The following is an 18,474-nucleotide window of genomic DNA, read 5'->3' as shown; positions in this document are numbered from 1 at the left end:
CCAGGCTCTCAGTGCACTGTGAAACACAACCTCCCCGTTAGACACTGCATCCGCATGGGAGGCCGCATCCTTGATTCCTGAAGGACATGGTGTTAGGCACAATGGCTTTCACCTTCTTTATTGGACAGCATTGTACCCACAGTCCCCCAAAGACCCCCAGAGACCGAATCCGATGCAAAAGCAAAGAGTCTTTGTATTGTTAGGAGTTAACTGGGGACTCTCCATCCGTCTGACACAGCAGCAGAGCAGGAGAGACCCCGAGGAGCAATGGGGCAGGGTTTTTGAAGCAAGAGGGCTTAGAGTCTACAGACTATGTAGGAACAGACTCAGGATTGGTTTATGCAAGTGGCAATCATGTTAGTAACTTTTAATTGGCTAAGGTTAGATGGGGGATACTGTAATCCATATTTGGGCAGGCCTGGAGAAGTCCCAGATTTTGTCCTTGAGCTGCCATGGAGGCTGCCTGGCCTAGCATGTACTGACTGTGGGGCTGACTCAGTGGTTCAGGCTCTGTCCTTGAGCTGCCATGGGGGCTGGCTGGCCTCACAGGTTCACATTGACCCAGGCACGTAGCTCTAAGTTGGTGAGGGGTCCCAGACAGTGAACAACTGGCTGAACCTTGAGCAGTCAGAGTACGTGCAGAAAGGGAGCTACTGCAAGGACTATGTCCTTTGTTCACGGCCCTCCCAGAAACTGCTTGCTCAAGTCTCAGGAAACTGAAACTGAGGCCTGATCTCTGAGAGAAGACAGAGCAGCCTGTTATGGCGTCTGCTTGGTCCTTTCAGTAGCAAGCATAGAACCCTGATGCCTCATTGATTTAGGGTTAGAAAGATGTCCTGGGTACTACATGTGAGCCTTCCAGGTGTGAGTACAACATACGTAGGCAACTCCATCCTCTGTACTAGGATATGTGGCCATGCTATATGTGTTATGACACCTGTTACTGTCTCGCTTGGACACTCCACAGTGTATGGTAAAGATTCTCTTAGGGTCTGGCAAGGTGGCTCAGTAGGTAAAGGTACTTGCTGCCAAATACCAACTGATGGCCCAAGTTTGATCCCTGGAACAAATATGGCAGAAAGAGAAAACTGGCTCTTGCAAATTGTCCTCTGACGCCACAGAAGTGCCATGGCATGTCCATCTGCAGACACACACACACACACACACACACACACACACACACACACACGTAAAATAACTTTTTGAAGATTGTTCTGTACTCATTGTGCAGTCCACAGTGAGTAGTGCAGAAGTTGGCCCAAGGCAGGGGCTTGGGAAATAGGTGAAGGACTATTATGCCAGCTTCAGGTAATCCAGAACCTTCATCATGTCTGTGTGCTTCCCTTGTGTATGAGTTACTTTTCTGTTTCTGTAATAAGACACCACAACTGTGGCAACTTAATAGAAGAGACAGTTTATTTTGGCCTCGGAGTCCAGAGGGATAAGAGTCCCTAGTGGCAGAGTAGAGTCATGGCAACAAGCATTAGACATGGCGGCAGGAACAGGAAGCTGAGGGCGAATGTCTTGGATGTCAAGCATGATGCAGAAAGAACAAACTAGAAATAGCAAGGCTTTTTACTCTCAAAGCCCACCCCAACTGACATACTTTCTCCAACCCCCTAAACTTCCCAACAGTACCATAACAAGGGCCAAATGTTCAAATGCCTGAGCCGGGGGGGGGGGGGGGGTTATTGCTCATTCAAACCATTACAGTCTACTCCTTACCATGGATAGGCTCATAGCCGTGTCATAGTGCAAATGCATTTATTTTAACTTCAAAGGTCCCCATAGTCTTCCACAGACTAGGCACTGGTTCAGAGTCTCCTCTGAGACTCAAGGCAATTTCATCTTTGTAAAACCACCCCCATAAAATCAAAATGCAAATTATAGCCTTCCAACATATGGTGGCACGTAACATACATTTCATTCCAAAAGGGAGGAATGGGGGCATAGTGAAGAAATACTGGACCAAGGCAAGACCAAAACGCAGCAAGGCAAACTCCAAATACTACAGTTCTGTGTCCCAAGTCTCGAACTTTAATTTCAAAGGGCTTAGGTAGAGCCTCTTCTCAAGTTTTGCTACCCACACCTGTATCTTTCTTTTATGCTGATTCCATTCCCTTCATGTAGCTTTCCTTGGCAGATGTCACACAACTCTGCCATCTCCAATAACTTGGGATCTCCACTATCACCCTGGGCTCCATTTTTCCAGCTTCATGCAAGGGCCTCTCAGGCCCTTGCCACATGCTACCTGGCCTCAGTAGCTCTCTAAAACTGCAGAGAGAAAAACCACAGCCCCCTCACTCTGTGCCCTCTATGCCTTGGACACAACATCATGTGACTGACACTGCCCAGTGTGGCTGCCAGCTTGGGGTGGACTCCACCCCCACTGAACCACATTAGCATCAGAGCTTTTATTCTGTTGCTTTCTAAGAGCAGAAATGTACCTTAGGCTGTTTCACAAGTTGAAAGTTTAGCCAGGTGTGGCCTTGCCTTGAGAGCACCCCTCCCTTTATTTCAATACAGGGCATGCCTCTTTCTAACTGGTAATAATCTGATCTCTTTCAGCACAAGCCTTAGTTTTAGTTCCTGGTGCTCCATTTCACTTCAGACTGTACATTTTGTATTTCTTTCTGCCCCACTTATTACTTCTCATTGTAGACCTTCATAAGACTGATTAATAATAATCACACCACAGAGTCAATATTATTTTGCCTTTGAATTGCCTCTGTTGAAAAAATTTGTCTATTGCTTTTTAACTTAGCCTGAGACAAGTTCTTAGGACACAGGCAGAACACAATTAGATTCTTTGCAAAATATTACAGGAATGACCTTGTCTTAGTTAGAGTTTCTATTACTGTGATAAAACATCATTTTCAAAAGCAACTTTGAAAGGAGAGGGTCCGCAGTCCACCACCAAAGGCAGTCAAGACAGGAGCTCAAGGAACCTGGAGGATAGGCACTGAAACAGAGGTCACAAAGGAGTGTGTCTTACTGGCTTGCTCTTTGTGTCTTGCTCAGTCTGCTTTACTCTAGCACCCAGGACCACAGCCTATCTGGGTAGCACCATCAACAGTGAGATTGGCCCTTTCACTACAAGCATCAATCAAGAAAATACCCAACAAGGTTGCCTATGGACTAATCTGATGGGATCATTTTCTCAACTGAGATTCCCTCTTACGACCTTACTCTAGCCGGTGTCCAGTTGACATGAAATCTAGCCAGCACAGGCCTCTAGCCGAGTTGCTGTTAAAATTCTTGCCTTGCTCTGAAATCTCTTGAGCCGCCTCTACTGTCTGCTTCACTTTCAGTGCTGTCTTCCAGGTTCCTGCTAGGACAGTCTGTTAAGCCTTACTAGAAGCATTAGTCCTCTTTTCTAGTCTAGTTCGAAGGCCTGCCATATTCCTCCAAAAAACAACACGGTCAGGTTCTTCATGGCAACAGCTTCTTCTCAGGTACCAACTTTTATATTAGTTGTTATTCTGTTGCTGTGGATAAAATAAAAAAAAAAGATAACCAAGACTACTTCTAGAAGAGAGTTTATTTTGGCTTATGATTCCAGAGGGATGAGAGTCCATAATGCCAGAATAGAGTCATGGCAACAAGCATTAGGCATGGCAGCAGGAACAGGAAGCTGAGAGCCTATGTCCTGAATGCCAGGAATGAAGCAGAGAAAACAAACTAGAAACAGCAAGGCATTTTACTCTTAAAGCCCATTCCCAGTCACATACTTCCTTCAGCAAGGCCATATCATCTAAACTTCCCCAACAACTCCATCAAATATTCAACAGGGGACCAAGTATTCAAATGTCTGAGCCTATGGGGGAGGGGTGACCATTACTTATTCAAGCTGCTGCACCTTGGAACTTGCTCCAGGTGTTTAGAGTCTGACCTTCTGCCTCTGAGGACCTACTGCAGGGCTGCCTGAGGAGTGTGTGCACAAACTGAACTCTTGCCCCTCACTGCTGAATTGAGTCCCATCGCTTGGTTTTCTGAGATTCACCTACAGAAGAGTCTTGTGTTGTATGAAGATTTGAAAGCAAATGATAATACAGGAAGAGAAGGTGAAGGTTTGGTATGAGAGAAGCACATGCAAGTTAATATCCATGTTTGACAATCTAAGCTCTGAAATGGTCTCAAGTCTGAAACTCTAAGAGCCAGCCATACTCCAAGGGTTTGGGACATCAGAGCATTTAGATTTGGATTTTTGGACTAAAGGTGCTCGACTGATAACGTCTATACAAATATCCCAGTATTTGTGCCACTTTGAAATCTGAAACACATCGGATCACAAGGACATCTGATAAGGGATATCCAGTCTGTATGGAGTAGAGTTCATTCCTATCCAACACTCCCCAGCACCTGCCTTCTGCCCAGCACTGTTCTAAGTGATAATAGCAGAGTAGTTCTGATGTTATGGTGCTCGTTGCTTGGTAGACTATTGCTGTGCAGTTGTAACTTGTGACCAGCCCATACAGAAAAACGTGGTAGTCGGTATTGACAGATGGCAATGGGTAGGAGCTGAGCTTCTTTGTTGGAAGATTTACCCTGAGATTAGAAAGAAGAAGGAGAAGAAAGCTGTTTGTCTTAGTTATTTTTCTTTTTCCTGCCACAAAATACATTTGAAAAAGTAACTGAAGGAAGGGTGTCCTGGGGCTCCCAGTTGTGGTCCATCATGGCGAGAGGCTCATGGCGGCAGAAGCATAAGATGGCAGGAACACTCCTCTGCAAGAAGGAGGGAGAAAGGAGAATTCTGTGGAGCTCAGCTTGATGTCTCCTTTTTATTCAGTCCAAGCCTCTCAACCCATGGCAGATTTAGGGTAGGTCTTTCCATCTCAGTTAGCCCCACTCTAGAAGCTCACAGATGCCCAGAGCTTTGTCTCCTTGGGGATTCTAGATCTTGCCCAGTTGACAGTCAGTGTTAACTAGCACATCATCCTTGTGTGATCAGGGTGGAGAGCAGGGAGAACATGTTGAGAGGGAACTTTGTAAAAGACTGGGAAAAGTTTAGCCACAGGTGCACAGCTGAACCGCTGGCATGCATTCACTGAGGGCCACACTTGTTCTTAGCCACTGTGAGCAGCAGAATAGACAGTGTCTGGACTTGGAATTGGGGGTGCCACGAAGAGCCTGTTCTTGGAATTGGGGTGCCATGAAGAGCCTGTTCTACCTTAATGACTTCTGTTGATGTGATAGTCTACCCCAACAAAGAGCAACTTAGGGAAAAAGGGGTTTATTTTCATTCACAATTCCAGGTTACAGTCCATCATAGCAGGAAAGTCAAGGTATCAAGGACTTCACAGTCAAGAGTAGAAATGAATACATCCATGCCAGCTTTACAGCTCACCTTCTCCACTCTCTAGGACACAAACCCAGGGAAGGGTGCCTTCCATGGAGCACTGGGTCTTCCCATATCCTTTAACTGAATCAAGACAGACCCCTGCAGACATGCCTTTGGGTCAAACTAATAGAGCGGAGATAGATAATCTAGATAATCCCACTGAAACTTTCTTACCAGGTGATTAAAGACTGTGGTGAGTGGCAAGCTGACCTTCAGAAAGCCCTGACTCCAGGTCTGTTATGTTAAGCATGAATGGTTGGGGTGTCTCACACATTCGTGCCCTCAGCTTCCTCATCTATAAAATTAGCATTGTGGGATAAAATATTGGAGTCCCGGCCTATCTTGTAGATCTGGTGGTTCTAATATGCAGGAAGTTAGACCCAAAGAAGATTTGCATAATTTCTCATCTATGTAATTGAAACAGGATGAACTTCATTTGCTTGCGGTGAAACAGTTCAGTAATAGAGAATGAGCAAATACCTGTAATATGAAATTAGAAGAAATTAGAATATTGTTCCACATGAAATATAAGCACATAAGGTAGACTTGGATAAATATGAGCATAGCCATGTCATTTCATCTCATATTAATATATAGGATGGATTTTAAAAAGACTCCAAAAAAGAACTACAGTGGGTGAGATTATTTTGAGTTCATTTAGAAAACCAATTTTCATACTAATCAAAGCAAGTCCATAGACTGAGACAGTTCCTGCTGCAGCCCACTCACAGGCACAGTGGACATGGACCTCAGGGTTCTGAAGTCAGTGTTTCTCGGTTGTTTGAGATGAAGAATCTGAAACCTGTTTCTGAGGAAGTACCCACCTTTTCAGTCCATCCCTCCGTACGGAGTGGAGACCTTTTGCTGACCTTACAGATGAGGGAAAGTTTCCAGCCTAGCTTGGAGTGGCGCCCTCTGCATTTCCAGCTAGGCTCTGCAACCAGGGCCTTTCTCTGTGTTCCCATTGTGATCTCCCCAGCTCAGAAGAGCATCTTAAGGCTGAGAAAGGAAGGCACAGGGGGATTTGCAGTTTGTCTGAGATTCCTTACCTAACAAGACCACTAAAGAGAAATAGTGGTTTTCGTTGCGTGATTTGAGATTGTTGAAGGGCAAACCACTGTTGACTCCAGAACATAATTTCAAGCTAACAAACATCGTTTAATTAACTCATTGGAACAAGGGAAGAAATGGACATTCATAATGCCACTGAGAGAAGAGTGGGTGAAGGGTCTTAGCACACAGATCAGGGCTTCTGTTGGGTGATTTTAATGTGGACTTAGGAAGATACAGACCAGTTTTCTTTGGGTGTTATCAGGAAGTGGCATCAATTTAGAGTTGTGGTCACTTTTACAAAGAAGATAGACGACTGAATGGGAACTAGATTGTCATTTACAAACCAGAATACATCACATGCCAGTCATATTCCATGAAGGCACCTACCATGTTAGATAGGAAAACATTAAGTTGTGTGCTGGTGGCCCTCATCTCCGTTTCCGCTCAGACTTAGTCAAAGATTGTGTCTGTCTTGTTCTCCTGTGGCCACAGATTGCTTTTGTCCAATGTCTGCTGGAATTCTGCAAACATTCATGCTGTTATGAAGCAACACTGTGGCTTGACCGTGAACTCTAGACTCTGTGATTTTCCTCTTTTTTATCTAATTTATCTGTAACTCCTGCTTTCTTCCTTCTGAAGAACAACCAAGCAATCATTAGATCCCCTCTCCCCTCCCTCTCACTGCCCCGGGGGCAGGGGAGTGTTGGCACTCAGGAGGTTTCAGAGACCCCATCATGGCTCCCAACTCTCTCTTAGAGCTATGGAACTTTAGACAAATCATTTTCTCGTTTTGACCTGGCTTTTCTTATACTTAAAAAGTAGAACTAGTGAGCATGCTGAAAGGTATGTGGAAAATTAGAAATAATTTACATAAAGTACTTGAAACACATTGTACAATCACAAATAGTGACTCTTATTAAGCACTCGTTGAATATTAAATTGCTTATGTTTATAATTTGTAACAGCAATGGGAACGCCTTTGATTGAGTAAACTGTTAAGTTTTGGAAGCTCGTGGAAGGCAGGACGAGCCAGTCTTGTTGAATGTGATTATCTACCATTGGGTGTTAATTGCATGATGAAGCTTGCTATAGTTATTTATTTTTTTTTTTGCATACTCATTTCAAGTTAATGTGAACTAGATAACATTCTGTTATGCATTAGGTGAAAAGTGCAGGACAGTTTAAGGCTGTCTGTGGCTCATTACTTGATAAAACTTCCTGAAGTGGCAGTCTGATTGGAACATGTGTGCTGTGATGAGGGATACACAGACTTTTTACTATGTAAAAAAAGGTCAGATGGCATTTCTGCTGGATATTTACCTCTTGTGCAAGGCCAGGATTAATATTAAAATGAGAAACATACACTAAAATTAGCCCTGAATTATAGAATGGTTTGTGCTTTCTTCTCTCTACCTTCCAGGGTTCCTGCAGAGATAGACATCAGTGAGAAGGGTGGGGGGTGCATTTAGTTTTCTAAGAAATCCTGTTTAGAGCTGGGACTTGGTGGTGCGTGCCTATAATTCCAGCTCTCAGGAAGGAAGCAGAAGCCAGATATGTGCCACAAGTTCGAGGCCAACCTGGGCTACATATCAAGTTCCAGGCCCACCAGAGCAACATAGTCGTCTCAATGAAAAGAAAAAGACAAAGATAATAATAATAATTATAACTTAAAATGAAAATTACATCTAGTTTACCTGAAATTGCTTGACTTCTCAGTCATAATTACTAAGATCTTGACAACATGTGAACATGAACTTGTGCATACATGTTTCACAAAACATCCTGAGGTGTGTGGTACTCATTACGTGGTGTTCAAAATTCAAGTTCAGAATTACTTCGAAATGAACTGTGGAGATGAGCATAGCCCATCACAGGTAACTAGGGTGTTGCTGATGTCCCATCTAGTCTTTGTCTTGTGTCTGGGTTTGTTTGATATGAGCATTAATGACTGTTCTTGGAGAACCATGATGGAATAGCACTCTAGTAATGGAAATATCTATTGCAGATGACTCTCTTGTTCTGTGAGCTCATATTCCTTTTCTCTTTCTCCTGTCATATTAGAAATCTGGCCTTCATTTTCGACACACAGATAACACCGTGCAGTGGTTAAGAGCTATGGAGGCCATTGGACTACCCAAGGTAAGCTTTCTCACAGCAGGTGGTAAGCAGGGAAGCCAAAAAAGTCATGCACAAACGCCTTGCTATGAAAACTGACTTGGCCTCCTGAGACATGTCTCTGCAGACTCGAGCACATGCGCAAACCTGCACAAAAATACACATGGCAAAAATTCACAATGAAGCAGGGGCGTAGCTATAGGGCAGACAGGCGAAAGTGTGTCTAAATTAAACCAGGTAAGAACTGGCTTTAGCTGATGGTTGACCAGACAGTCAACTTTTTTTCTGTACATTGCTTTAAATTGTTGTAATTTAATTTTTTTTTTAATCTGTTTTATGTGTCTGTGTGAGTGTGCACGTGTACACAAGTACAAATGAGCCAGGGCGTGTGAAGGTCAAAGTACTACATTCAGTGGTCCATTCTTGCTTTCCACCCCATTGAAGCAAGGCATCTCTTGTCTTGTATATTCCAGGCTAGCTGGCCGGTGAATTTCCAGGCCATTCTCCTGTCTCACGTCCCGTCTTACTGTCAGAGTGCTAGAATTACAGATGCATTCCACTTCATCGGGCTTCTGATGTGGCTTCTGGGGATCAAACGTAGGTCATTGGGCTTTCGTAGCCAGTATTTTTATCTGCGGAGCCATCTCCCTGACCCATATATTTATTCTTGTAATTATTATTATAAATCATCATGGTATCACTTTAAATCTGGAAGGTTAGAGGCTTGTAGCTACTCCTAAAATAGATCAGCCAAGTAAAATTCAATCAGTAAGCATTCAGCACTTGGTAAATTCAAAGAGAGAAGAAATAGACGCATGGGGGAAATGAGGAAATTACATTTGATGGAAATCAGAGGACTCCTTTTATTTCAAAAGGATTATGGAGTCACGGGAACTTTCCAAAATAGTGTGTCTCTGTGTAGCCATCATTCAGCTTCTCTCAGGGCTGACATTTTTATAACTGTAGCACAGCGTTAGCTAGAAATTCAAGTGTTTTATGTGTGGTATTTTCTTTTTCTTTTTTATGACAGGGTCTCTATGTAACTAAGGCTGCCTTGGAATTCACTTTGTAGCCCAGGCTGGCCTCAAACTTGTGGAGTCCTCCTGCCTCAGCTTCTGAATAGTGGGGTTATCAGCATGAGCCACACACACCCCAGCTGCCATTGGGGTGTGAATATAAACTAGAACACTGGCTTTATCCAGCTTTTCTTCTCACGTTGCTTTTGTTTGCAAGAGTGTGAGTGTGTCGCTCTGGGCAGTTGCATTCCATGAATGGATTTGCGTGCCCCTATCCAGACTCAGTCTGCACAGGGACATGGGCTTTTATCTACATCCCTCCCCCAGGTTGTCCCTGGCAATCCATCTGTTCTCCATCATTACCATTTTTGTCAGTATGCGATTGGGGTATTATTGGAATCATATGGTGAGCGACCTCTGGGGGTTGGCTTTGTTCACTTAAGTTTCCTGTCCTTGAGACCTATCACATTTTCATCTGTCCCAAGGCCTCCGTCCTTTATGTTACATGGGACATATAGCTACTTTAAAGAACTGATTTATAAGATGTCCTGTTGATGACAAAGGGCAAAGGAATAAGCTGACTTGTAAATACCCATGTTATTATTTTATTATTAATCCAGGTTTGCTGTTAAAAATATTAACTGTGTGGGTTGGGAATGTAATGCAGTGGTAAATTACTTGCCTAATATGTGACGCCCTAGGCTCAGTTCTCAAAAACACCACCACTGCAAGGGCTGGGAAGATGCTTTAGCAGCTGAGGTTGCTGGCTGTTTGCAGAGGACAACTCAGTTCAGTTCCCTGTACCCACGGGGTATTTTCAACATCTTTTTACTCATGCCTGTTTTACTTCAGTCTCATTTGCTTCAAAATTATCAGCGTCCAGTTCATGCTGCCATTTTTCCATCGACTAGTCCCCAAAACATAAATGCAATGCCGCTCCCTTCTGAACACTAGTTGCCACATAAAATCAATTAATTTTGACTTACCAAGTGCTAAGTGAGGGCTCGGGTGGTTAAAAAAAAATTAAAGAGAGAACTTCAAATAGAATTTGTGTGTGTGTGTGTGTGTGTGTGTGTGTGTGTGTGTGTGTGTGTGTGTGAAGAAACATCTGATTAGGACAATTTCATGATGTGTGAAAGATGTGATTGCATCTTTCCAGGTCATTTCCACGTTGACTTTCACCATGAAGTCTCTGTCAGAAGATATTACAAGGGCAAGAAACTAAGTGCCCTGAGCTGACTTTGTAGGGAGCTGCCATGAATTCCTTCATTTATCAATATCAAGTGCTCAGTCTGTGCTGAGCTCCACATGCAACACTAGAGATGCGGAGTTGCATGCAACAGTCTGTTGACCATTTCCTGGGTGCAGGAAGGTCTATGCATTTCCAAGGGGAAATTCTTGTGTGAAGAAAGGGGGCTGAGGAGAGTTGGTAGACAATACAGTGAGGTGTGAGGCCAGAGCCATAGTCGTTAGAACTTTCAATCCAGGCTCAGTTTCCTGAATCTGAAGTGCTTGTCTCGCTGACACCTTAACAGCAAATGTGTTACAAGACAGCTGGGAAGGGCCTTGAGACTTCCCAGGCTACAGCGCACCAAAACTGTACAGTACATTGTCAGCTTGGGAGACACTGTCTCCATTTTTTCCAATGTCCAGTGGAAAAATTTCACTTGAGTATCAAAGTACTACCATATGGTACATGATTTAATTTTAGTTTTAATGTCAAGTTGTATAAAATATTTACCGAAAGCAAGTGATGATAATGTGCTTATCTTAATATTAGAAACTTCAAGCCCAATTCTTCTTTTTTTTTTAAGAAACAAAGTTTGGTACCCCAGTCTGAAATCTGTTTCTTATCAGGCTTTTAGCGTCGAGCTTAGGGAAAAGTAGGGTGGATGTGTATGTAGAAGCCTTGATGTTCAAACCGTCTGGTCTGGTCATTCCATGTCTACATGGTTGCCCTTGAGAAGAATCAGATGCTCTGAGCGTTCCGGTACCGGGTGCTCACTGCAGCAACAGGAAAAGAACTGAACGGCAAATAAATGTTTAGCCTTGGGGAATGGTTAGGCTGTGGTTCAAAAATGTGAGAATTATTAGTATTCGTCAGAAATTATGTGTGTATAGAATAACCGAAGGGATGGAAAATATTCAGCTTTGAGGAAGTCCTTTCAGCAGGTTAATGCTGTGTACACATTGGTTTTCACACATGCATAAAGTTTTTAAAAATCATATATATGTACATAAATACCTATATATGTATATATGAAAGAAGCAAACACATACCAGAATGCTAATAGTAACATGTACTCTTAAGCAGAAGAAAATCTGAATATATGTGCATGAATTATATAGACATGTCCAAGTTCTTAACAGTGTAATGAAGTGGCCATAAGAAAGTCTCCTTCTCAGGCTCAGAAGCCCTCGGGAGGTCACCGGTGTGAGGGTACCTTGAAACACCGCTACCTACCCTTCTAGCAAGGCTGATTGTGAGCCCCACCACTATAAGGTTGGCCACTAGGGGGTGCGCCACCCACCGGGCAGGGGTTTATACACTGGGATTGCTCAGTAGAGCTTTGGGAAGCAACCAGCAAGAGATGCCTGGCCATTTAAATGGTTACAGACCAGCAGGGGTAACCAGGGTCTGGTTGTCTGGGGGGCCCATACCTCAGGAAGTAAAGCATAGTAAGCAGTTGTCACTTTTGTTTTCCAGATATTTTACCCAGAAACAACAGATGTCTACGATCGGAAAAACATACCAAGGATGATATATTGCATTCACGCACTAAGGTGGGTAACACACAAACAGATTTCAACCTCAGTTTCCATTTAAAAGACCTGAAGTAACTTTCATAATCTCAAGAACTTTACAAATTAGGTTTGGTTTTGAATTTGTTGCTACAAATTAAGGTAACTGAAAATCATTGCTGCATAACTCTACCATTGAACTTGAAAAACATTTCTGAAAATATGATACAAAAAAAAAAATGGATAAAAGACCTAAGTAAAACGAGGAGAGAATTAAAACTGAAAGAGTAATGTTGTGTGGATGTGTGCAGATGTCACTAAAACATGGCAGTGAGCGGATTCCATGGTTGTGATGGCTCTGGTGACTCATTAAATTATCAGTTATTCAGCTCGACCCATCAATAAGAAAATGTAACACAAGCATGCTTTCTTTCAACTTTCTGCTCAGTAGAATTTATACTCTAAGAAAGAAGAAACACAAAAATTGTTTTTCAATTTGACATGATGTACTGAATGTCCTTGATAATTTTTGAAAATCCTGAAACACTGCTAATTCACAGGTGATTTTTTTTTTTTTTAATGGGCCTGGGAAAGCTGGGGATTTCAGATGGCAACGGGAGCCACTGTGAAAAGCCAGCTGTGGCTGTCCTCTGGTACACCCAGGTGAAGCTTGGGAGACTTCATGTTAATGAAGTTTTAAATTCCTTTACAACATCTGCCTTGTGTTCCTATCACTGGAAGTCATTTTCCTGGCAGGACCCTCCGTCTTGGGGTTTATATTAACTTCTTCCTGGCCTTTTTTTTTCTTCCCTTCTGCAAAGGAAAAAGTTTGTATAATAATTCATTACAAAGCTAGTCTCCTCGAGAAGACTTTGATTATGTCGTAGCATTCAACCCCCAGCCTACCCCAAAGCCAGCTTTCTTTTTTCTTTTTTGAGCTGGCTTTAGCCTGTGACAGCTGCTGAGATACAGGCCAAAGGGTGGGCTCCTCGCTTTTTTTTTTTTCTTTTACATTTATTTATGTCAGCAGTTACCCCAATAACTGACCTCGGGTTTGGTCTTATTATTAAGACTTGTTAAGATTCCTACTACATACAAGTGTGCATTTGTGCACACACGTTTGGGTACACATGTGCCACTGCACACAAGCAGAAGCAGAGAACAATGTGGAGGGGTCGGGTGTCTCCTTCTACCCCATAGGTACCCAGGATGAAAGTCAGGTTATGGGGCTTGGTGGCAAGCTCCTTGGCCTGCTAGGCCATCTTGTCACCCTCTTTTTCTTTACTTTTATTTATTTGGGACAGGGTCATACTGTACAGCTCAGGCTGGCCTCAAATTCTCCATCCTCTTGCCTCAGCCTCCCTACAGGGGCTGTAGATAAACCATCAGGCCAGGCCTCCTTCTTCCTTTTCTCCTTTTCTTGTAATAACTTAGAATGTCTAAAAAAGCATAAATAAAACAAGGTATTATTTCTGCAGGAGGTTATGGAGAGGGGATCTCCTGTTTTGTGCTTGCCTCTTTCTGAGGGTCAGTGTACCAGTAAGGGTTTTTTTTGGGGGGGGGTAGTAGCAGGGGGGTGTTTTTTTGTTTGGTTTGTTTGTTTGTTTATTTTGAGACAAGGTCTCACGGTGTGGCTGTGACTGGCCTAAAGCTCACTCTGTAGTCTAGACTGGTCTTGAATTCACAGAGACCTACCTGCCTCTGCCTCCTAAGTGCTGGAATTAAAGGCAAATACCACCCCCGCCTGGCCCAATAGGTTTTCTTAAAGTTCCATGTATGTTTCTTTTGAGATATGCTTTCAAATGTGTTCCTCAAAGGGTTCTCATCAAAGCTTGGGGCAGGCATTTAACACTGTGAGTTAGTACTGTTTTTGTGACCTGCTAAGCCGGCTAATATTAAATCCACATATCACAGTGGTGATCTCCATATCCATACCATGCTCCCAGGGCAACGTGAGTGAGCTTAAATTGGTTTTCTGAAGTGGACATGTGTTCTCCAGCTTACAAAGAGCTAGTGTGCTAAATTCCTTTCAGGTGAAATCTTTGCTCCTAAGAAGCTATGTAGAATGGCATAGGGGCTCACAAATGTACATTTACCATAGTTTAAATAACAGCTTGATCAGCTTACAAACAAGCCATTTCTCGATTATTGTTGCTATGTGTGTGCCAATGCTGATGTCATGGTTCTGGGTCTTTATCAATAACGCTTCACGGGGGTCTCCATGCCTATTTTGACATCCAGGAAAGGTTATATAGTGTGTCATGCATGTCACATCTGACCACATTCTCCCATGGATGACCCTCTTTCACTTTTCTCTGCCCTCACATGTTATGTGCCTGCCTCTCGAGAAAGAACTGAGAAATCCCAAGGGTATCTGAGGCTTTTCTATACAGCTCTCTGGCTGTAGTTTTGAAGGCTGTCAGTCACTCTCAGGAGGCGGGTATTCTGTGTTGCTGGGTAGGACACGTTCGGAAGGCAGCGGGGAGCAGCTTTAAGGAACCCTTTAATAAGTGCAGTTTGCTCTCGTGACATAGTTAGAAGCGATGTGTTATGGGGGCTACAACAGCCGTAGCATGGCTGCAGTAGAGTTGTCATTCCCTGGCAGAGAATTGGGCAGGTCAGAGGTTCTGATGATAGGTCAGGAGCCAGGAGGGAAGGTCACTCCAGGTAGCTTTGCTTGTCAGGCGCTGCCTCCCTCCTGCCCCAGCCTGTGGGCTGGTTGATCTACAAATTTAGCTTTGACTCTGATCAAACCTGTCTGGAGTCTGATGTGAGGCGAACAGCCAAGCACCCCTGAGTTCCTGCCCATGCTTTCCTGCCCCCTTTTTTACCCTGCTGTCTGGCACCTGATCCCAGCCTTACTGCCTGTCACTCATGACCCCTTTACCAGCTTAGTTTTCAAACTTGGCCTAATTGGGAGAGACATGCCTTCTTGGTGGGTGGCCTCCTCTTTTTCCAAGGAAATATTTATCCTCTTTTCCTATTTAAAAAAAAAAAAAAGTAGAATATTCTCACTGTTTGGGGTGGGGGTTGGGGGATTGGAAAACGTAGAAAGAATACTGAAGGAAAAAGCCAAAACAGTCACTATCACAAAATCATGCAAAAACCACGGTTACTATTTTGGTGACTTTGGACTTGAAATCTGTATGGGGCATATTTTCCTTTTGTGGCTTCTTTTGGAATGTTCTAAAGCCTATGCAACAAAAAGAAATCAGTTCAGGAGGCCTAGCTGAGTTACTACACCTTTTTTTAAATGTCTGGAGGCCGTTTTATATACACAGAAAAACACTGTGTGTGTTGTCGGATGCTCTGTTTATAAAGACATAACAAGTGACATTTAGCAACTGTTAAATGTTTAAACAGTTATAAAATTGAATATGTTGAAATGATTGAAACCATAATGTGATTGTTAAAACAATGCGATTTCCTTCGTACACCTTCAAAGCAGATGAAATGCCCATCAGGGCTGTTTGCTCACCACTGAAATCTGCAGGGAAAGATCCAGAGCAGGCTTGCTCTTGCTTCCATTATTTACACACTAATGTGACCTGCCCTAGCGTTAGGATCACATCATGACACCTACCCTGGGGCAACATGATTTTTAACAGGCGCCAGAAATAAAAGGGCACCCCTTTAAGTCTAGTTTTTGGCCTGTTCCTTGTTGAACATGGCCTTACTTTGGGCTCTTGTCTCAAGGTAAGTCAGAACCTGTCTGCCAGCATCAAGTTAGACTTGACCTGTTTTGTAAGTCAACACCGGTTTCATTTCTAGGTCTGTGGCTTCGGGGGGATTTTCTCTACTGTCTACCCCTCCCCACTGCCCTACTCATACCCTAAGTGTCATTTGGCTGGTGTTGTGCAACACATTGTCCTGTCAGAGTGATGCATTAGCCTGGCCTTTTAATGTTATTAGAAGCACATGTATGCCTTTTTCATTTTCTTCCTAAACTTATAGCTGGAATTTCTAGAGGTTTCCATCTCCTAGGAGACAAGGGAGGGGGGATAACTCGATGCTCTTCAGGCCGTTGCTGATTTAGCACCCCAGATCAGGTTCCTGGGTCCCCCGCTGCTTGACCGTTCAGTGCTTTTGCACCCCCTTTCCTACCTCTTATTTCTGTCATGACCTGTGCTCTGCAGGCCTTCCTTACCTTGGGATGCTTGTTTTGCTTTGAGGAGACTTGTTGACTAATCCAGAATTCCTGGTCTTCATCATTTCCTGTAGTATGTGTAGTAGAAAAGCAAGTACTTACCTATGCTTCACAGACAGATAAAGAACAAAGTACTCACGTTTTAATAACCCCCCTTTGAAAAAGCAAAACACAGACCAGTCCATGGACTACTCACCTCTAACAACACTCCCTTTGTACACTGTGTGTTACACTCCGTTCATCATTCCCAGCTTTTGAAGACTGAACCAAAGTGAATGTTTTCCTGTTCATTCATAGTATGTATCACCCAGGCTGGACTTGAACTCACAATCCCCCTACCTCAGCCTCCTGAATACTGGGATTACATGTGTGGACCACCCTGCCATGTCTTCTGCATGGAATAGATTGAATTTGGTTAGTCAGAGTTCTGCCTTTGTCCTTGTAGCCCCCTGGAGCCTAGTCAGCTCCTTTGTCCTTGTAGCCCAGCCCTTGGCATTCTTTGAAAAATCCTTGGACACAATCAGATGTTCTTGTCCTGTTCTCACTATTACTGCTTTAAGACCTGGAATCAACTACTGCTCAAGGAATCCCTTCAGCGGCACATATTACTGCTGATTATTCTAGTTTAGCAGTATAAGGGTGCCGGATGCTGCTTTTCTTACTGTGTCCTTCATGGGGCCATTAAAATTCTATGGCGAGCTGGAAACCTGTGGGGCTCCCCTGAGTGTAGGCAGTACTGCAGCTGCTCGAGATTCTGTAATTGTATTCCACTGTCTGGTTTTCAAATATGGTGCCAATGCATAACTGGCATTTGATAGGGCTTGCATTTGTGAGGAAGGTGGTGGCAGACCCAATTCTGGTTGACCAGTTGTCCTACATTTCCTGACTGCTTTGTAGAGGGCTCCTTTTCCCAGTTTTCCCACAGTGACTACCTGACCCACCAACAGAGATGGTAGACATGTTGCTCAGGCATTAATGTATAACCCTCGTTGACTTAACACCCTTTTCTCTTTAAGTTCTCTTTGTCCCAAAGAAACTGATTTGCTGAATGTTCCTCTAAACTACCAGATTGGTTGGTTGTAATTCTTGCAGTGCTCATTTGAATTTACAAGTAAACCCTCTAGAGATAGATCATTGGCCTAAAAGGCTGACTCTAATCCTCCAGTCTTAGGAGGGACCGATGGAGATGGCAGTATTAGAGATTAAGGTGAGGAAGGTGTTTTCTCCTTGCTGTAGCTTTCAAACTCTTCATTGTTCAAAATTCTGCACTTGGTCTGAATGACATGCTCCCCTTCCTCCTCCTGTCTGAATTATTATATAGCTACGACTGTCTCACAGAAAGCTAAACTCTTTGAGCCTGCCAACCGTCTCCTGAAATCTACCATAGAAAGATGCCCACTAGCTACTGTTTAAAGTCCCTTGGAGCTGTCTTTTTAACTGTTCAGGAAGTTTACCTGACATAATTTACATATGGAAAGACTGCTGCTGGATTCCCTTGCTTTGAACCAAAATTTAAAAAACAGTGGTGTCAGACTTCCCTTTCAGCCCAGGCCTCAGATCTGGTTAGAATCCTGGAGCTTGAGAACTGGAGGGACCCTGGGAAGTTATTTATGCCCTGGCCATTCACTCCACTGAAAGCTCATTTCCATGCCTTGCTCATGGCCACACACCCAGCCCTTGCCAGTCCTCTAGTTTGCCGTGACAAATGTCTGTTGCACTTGGTACAGCCCTAAATGAGCTGGTTGCTGTGATATGACGCAGGAACTCAGAAGTGGACTCAGGTCCATCCTGCCTTTTAAGTTGGAGTTTCATCACCACAGAAGTTTTAATATACTTATTAAAACTGATAATAATTTTTAAAACTAATACTTTTTTGTAACTTTCATTTCCACTTCCCAGACTTCAACTGATATTATTTATTTAACTAGTACCTTATGGACTAGTGAGAGTTAGTTACCTCCAAGTCACCCCTCCATTGCTGGCCTACCTCAACAATACAGGTGTGGTCTACCTTTTCATGGGATAAGAGGCTACCTGCTCTACACAGAGTGCTTTCTTAG

At 43.4% G+C, this 18,474-nt stretch overlaps 1 protein-coding gene across 1 annotated transcript in view; it reads left to right on the top strand.

Moving 5' to 3' along the window:
- Window positions 1–18,474, top strand: part of Iqgap2 (IQ motif containing GTPase activating protein 2) — a 139,636-nt gene that overhangs the window by 2,216 nt on the left and 118,946 nt on the right. The window contains exons 2-3 of the mRNA XM_036207454.1: window positions 8,456–8,533; window positions 12,233–12,309. Coding sequence (XP_036063347.1) covers window positions 8,456–8,533; window positions 12,233–12,309 — 155 coding nt within the window. The remainder of the gene's footprint in view (window positions 1–8,455; window positions 8,534–12,232; window positions 12,310–18,474) is intronic.

Source organism: Onychomys torridus, chromosome 15 (genome assembly GCF_903995425.1).
Source record: "Onychomys torridus chromosome 15, mOncTor1.1, whole genome shotgun sequence".
Lineage (NCBI taxonomy): Eukaryota > Metazoa > Chordata > Mammalia > Rodentia > Cricetidae > Onychomys > Onychomys torridus.
This window is presented reverse-complemented; position numbering and strand designations above follow the sequence as displayed.